Here is a 4,732-nt window from a genome sequence, read left to right as displayed (position 1 = left end):
ATGACACAAGTGAATCTTCTTTATCTTTGCTTTGATTGATATTTGCCCAGCATTTTAAAACTTAGTATATACATATATATATATGTTTTATTTATTTATTTTTAACTTCACTGTTGACTGGTTGCTGTTTATCTTAACTTAATTTCATCTGATAACAGATAATTACAGCACAATGCAGCTGATCTGTAGGCTAGATGGCACACTGAAGGTGATAGTGAACATTTCAACCAATGTCTTTTGGTGTGCTGTTAATCTTTTTTTTTTTCACGCTAACTAAATAAAAGCTAAATGCGGAAGAGATGAGCTACAGGATGTGTTTGCCTGTCGTACCTCACAATGGCCACAAGATGTCAATAAACTCCACAGTTGGTCCAACATCCACCACCTGCCGCTCAGCCTTAAACTGTGCTGTTGCATAAATTTTACAGAGGAGCCACTACACATGTCTTTGAATCTGAATTTCTACTTTTTGAATGTTTATCTTTGTTTTTATTATCACCATTAAGATGTAGTCATATTTTTCTGTGTGCCACCTCTTGATTTGAGGCGTTTTGTTGCTTTATTTTATTTATTTGGTATTTTAGATGGTGTAAATAGGTTGTAAAATATCTATTTTATGTGCAACTCAGACTGATATTAATATATCTATCACTGACTATAGCAGCACCAGTAGTAACACAGGCAGCAGTGATGTGTCTGGGGTGTAAAACCTAATTTAGAAAGGCTCAGAGGCTCTTGTTATATTTAATCTCCCACAAATATCAGGTTGAAAAAATATATTTCATGGAACAGATTGGTCAAAAATATTGTTGGGTGAGAAATTAGAAAATGATTTTAGATAACTTTTTTTTTTTTTTTTTAATCAAGAAACAGGATGTTTGTGCTCCCCCAGCACCAGTTGTAGTGATGTAACGGGAACGTATAATTATTAATCATTTGAAGCAATGTGTAAAATAATTAATATATTAATCACTGAGCTGGTAGCCTGAATATTTTCCGAGGGAGACCAACAGTGACAGAGAAAAGTTTCTTTTTTTTTCTTTTTTCTTTTTTTTTGGTCTCCAGTTAAGATGTTTACTAGGCGAAAGAATGAAAACACGGAGCTTTTTTAAATGCAACTCTTAGGATGTGATTCATTGGCTGTTTTGTGCTGTCACTCACATGTGGGCGGTGTCAGCTGACAAATGATAGTTCCAGTAAGTCCTCACATGTTGTACAACACAGAGAGGCAACAGGCTGAACGGGGCTCAGACGGAACATCACTACGACTGGATAACAAAAACAAATCAGCGACTCAACACACTCTGGGCACTCAGACAGCTTTCTTCCACGTGAAATACTTTGTTTTTTTTAAGAGACATACTTTTTTATCATTGCTAACTCAGATTTTTACCGGCTTGGGATGTGACTTTCAGTGTAGACTTGCGCCCAGGCGGAGCTGTTTTACCCGGACAGATTTATCTTGTTTTCGCTTACGTTTCATCCGTGAAGTTGCGAGTTTTGAGGGGCGACGGGTCACATTTACATGACACTTTAACAGTTGGCTCCATCACCTCTCGACCATGGCGGAAGCGGCCCAGCAGCCACACCTGGTGGAAATCGACCCGGATTTTGAGCCCCTGTCGCGGCCCCGGTCGTGCACTTGGCCCTTGCCCCGACCGGAGTTCATCAACCCGGGCGACTCCAACACGTCCTCGCCGGTGCCGTCTGTGAAGCAGGAGCCCGCCGGCAACGCCGAGTTCATCAACAACCTCAGCCTGCTGGAGGAGACCGAGGACTTCACGGAGCAGAAGCCTGTCATCCTCTGCACTGATTTCCAGTGTCAGGAGAACTGCGTCCACCAGCAACCTCCACAGCAGCAGCAGCAGCAGCAGCAGCAGCAACATCAGCAACAACATCAGCAGCAACATCAGCAGCATCAGCAGCAGCAGCAGCACCCGAACCCGCAACTCCCGCATCAGCAGCAGCAGCAGCAGCAGCAGCAGGTGTCTCTGCTCTCCTCCCCGGTCGGCTCGTCGTCCTCGGCGGCCGCGGCCGCAGCTGCCGCCGCTGCCCAGAGGAAGAGCAGCTCCTCCCGTCGCAACGCATGGGGGAATATGTCATATGCAGACCTCATAACCAAAGCTATCGAAAGTTCTCCTGAGAACCGACTAACTCTGTCTCAGATTTATGACTGGATGGTGAAGAGTGTGCCTTATTTCAAGGACAAAGGAGACAGCAACAGCTCTGCAGGCTGGAAGGTAGGTTTTGTTTTGTTTTGTTTGTTTGTTTTTTGGTACTGTCATTCTTTAGATACAGTGTGTGTGTGTGTGTGTGTGTGTGTGTGTGTGTATGGGGGGGTGGGAGTTCACACCATGAATGGCTTATGGCTGCTGCCTTGCCTTATAAAGCAGTTCCCTGTGCCAATTCTTGAACAAACTTTTCCAGTGGGAAGTTTCGTGTTTGTGGTACTTAACAGTGGCCTCACAGGGATTTCATTGTGCTTTATGTTATGTTTTTATCTCCTGTGGTATCACTGTAATATCCCTCCAGGGATTTCGGTCTTGTCTGTGGTGCTTCATAGTCAGTTTATTGTAACTATATAATGCTTCTTGGTCAGGGTTGTTTATTTATTTATTTTTATCTCCATCATCTAACACCATCCCCTGTGTTATCAGTGTCACATCTCCTGCAGAGAGCACTGCCGATATTTGCATAGCATCCTTTTTCCATCCCTCCTTTTTTTTTTTTTTTTTTTTTTGTCACAAAGGCTTTTACATTAACAAAAGCTGCATGAAGAGTTAAACGACTGTTAAATTGTTTATCGTTTTCCTCCATTCATGGTCTCGTGAAACCATGTCTCCCTTCATTGTCATCCATCCAGTTCACGGCAATTCAGTAAACTGACCAATTGCTACCATGACCATGACAGTCATCTGACTTCTCCCTGCAGTATGTGATTTATATTAGTCTGCTGACTCAACAGGGTTTTTTTGTTTTTTTTTTTCTTCTTCTTCTCTTTGCCTTATTGCTTCCCTCAATGCTGTGATTTCTTTGCTTGGCTTGATTGAAACAGCTCCGTTCTCTCTCTGCTGTTATCTTAAAAATTTATGGTAGATTTTAAAGCTCAATCACAGTTTTCCATATCAGAGTGTGCGGCTTGAAAGAAGCGGTGTTTTGTACGCCTATGTCGTAAGGAACCAGCGAGATACCAGAAGCATTCATGTGTCCTGGAAACTGTCCAAAACATTACACAAGAGGGGACTTAAAATTTCTGATGTGGTGTGACAGGCCCTCCCACTGAACACTATTGAAAGGGCGTAAACCTCCCTTTGGAGACACATAGTTTCAGTGGTGTCTGACAATAAATTGATGACAGTCTACTCTCGCAGCGGGAAATCATATTGAGCCCGTAGTCGCGCATTGAGAGATTTATTACGGCTTCCCTCTGTTATAGGCTGTCTGGGGTGCCGACGAAATTTAAAGCAGTTGTGGAGTGTTTTTGTCTTCCCCCTACAGAGCAGACTCCCATGTTTGAGTCATGTGCGGAGATGACACACTCATGTCATCCACAAATCTTATTTAGTTCTTACTCATTTAGATAGACAGAGATATTAAAAAAATATCAGTCAAGTTACAACTTTTTATATCTTTCCATATCTGTAATGGTTTTTTAAATGTGGTCAACATTCATCCATTATGACCTCAGTGTTTAGAAAAAGCACAATACTCTTGAGCTGTCAAACGTAGTCCTGTCAGTCAAACTACCAGAGTGGAAAAACCCCTTTGCTGTTGTGAAATACACACAGTAAACCAAACAGGCACTGGGCACATGTGTTGCTAGGGTGGTGATACTGCCCAGGTAGGTTTGGTTCCTTTGAAGATTATTGGTATTTGTACTATACATGGTTCAGTGCCTCTACTGCTCTGTGGTAAGCAAAGTGGTTTGCCTACAATAAGTGTGTGTGTGTGTGTGTGCTGGGAAATATGTGAACCCCAGAATAATTATCATACCCATGAAGCTAGGATGTAATTACAGAATATAGAATCTATTGGCAATGTGTGCCAACACCTACGGAGTGTTAGTCATGTACGGAGTGGATTATCAACAGGAAAATCAGGGCTGGTATTGAATTTCAAGGTTTGTTCTCTCTATTATTTTTCCTTATGAATGATATAATATGTATTTCTGGTGAGAGTGTAGACTTTTCAGTGGGCCACAGGAATGTCAGGACTGGTGCCTCTCCCTCAATAACTGTGAAACACGCTGCGGTCAACACTTTCTTGGTCATACTCGCTGGTTACAGTGTAATTCGGAAGTTATTATATAGCAGAGGGTAGTTAAGACAAAGGGGCTGTGAGTTAATTGTCTCTCTGCATCATCACCTACAACAGTAGATCATTTACATTCTGGGAAGCACGCAGCAGAGTCACATCGACAAAGACCGTGACCGTCTCTCCATTGTGCCTTTTTTTTTAATCTTCCTCAATACACCTAAATAAACAGTGAAGTTTCTCGGCGGCGTTCCATCCGTTTAACGGTTATTGTGTGATTGGCGGCTCGGAGAGAGGGGCCGCTCAGCCTGCCGCTGCCTGGGCTGCCTCGCTGCTTATCCTGCCATGTTGGGGGTGTAGACTGAGTAATACTGTGGAAAAGCAAAGTGCCATTCACTGCTGCGAGGGGAGTTATTCATAGAGCTCCCCTCGCTTCCACACAGGGGGGCTATCACGCATTGTCTCTTCAGAGCGAGCT

The 4,732-nt window shown here is 43.0% G+C and overlaps 1 protein-coding gene across 1 annotated transcript in view; it reads left to right on the top strand.

Annotated features, from left to right (window-relative positions):
* The first annotated feature begins 1,202 nt into the window (after window positions 1-1,202).
* foxo1a (forkhead box O1 a) overlaps window positions 1,203-4,732 on the top strand; it is a 29,154-nt gene continuing 25,624 nt past the window's right edge. Inside the window, exon 1 of the mRNA XM_044353786.1 lies at window positions 1,203-2,240. Within this exon, the coding sequence (XP_044209721.1) occupies window positions 1,563-2,240 (678 nt within the window). The 5' untranslated portion in view covers window positions 1,203-1,562. The remainder of the gene's footprint in view (window positions 2,241-4,732) is intronic.

The sequence above is a fragment of the Thunnus albacares genome, chromosome 6, assembly GCF_914725855.1.
Source record: "Thunnus albacares chromosome 6, fThuAlb1.1, whole genome shotgun sequence".
NCBI lineage: Eukaryota > Metazoa > Chordata > Actinopteri > Scombriformes > Scombridae > Thunnus > Thunnus albacares.
Note: the sequence above shows the minus strand (reverse complement) of the source record. Positions and strands in the feature narration are given on the sequence as shown.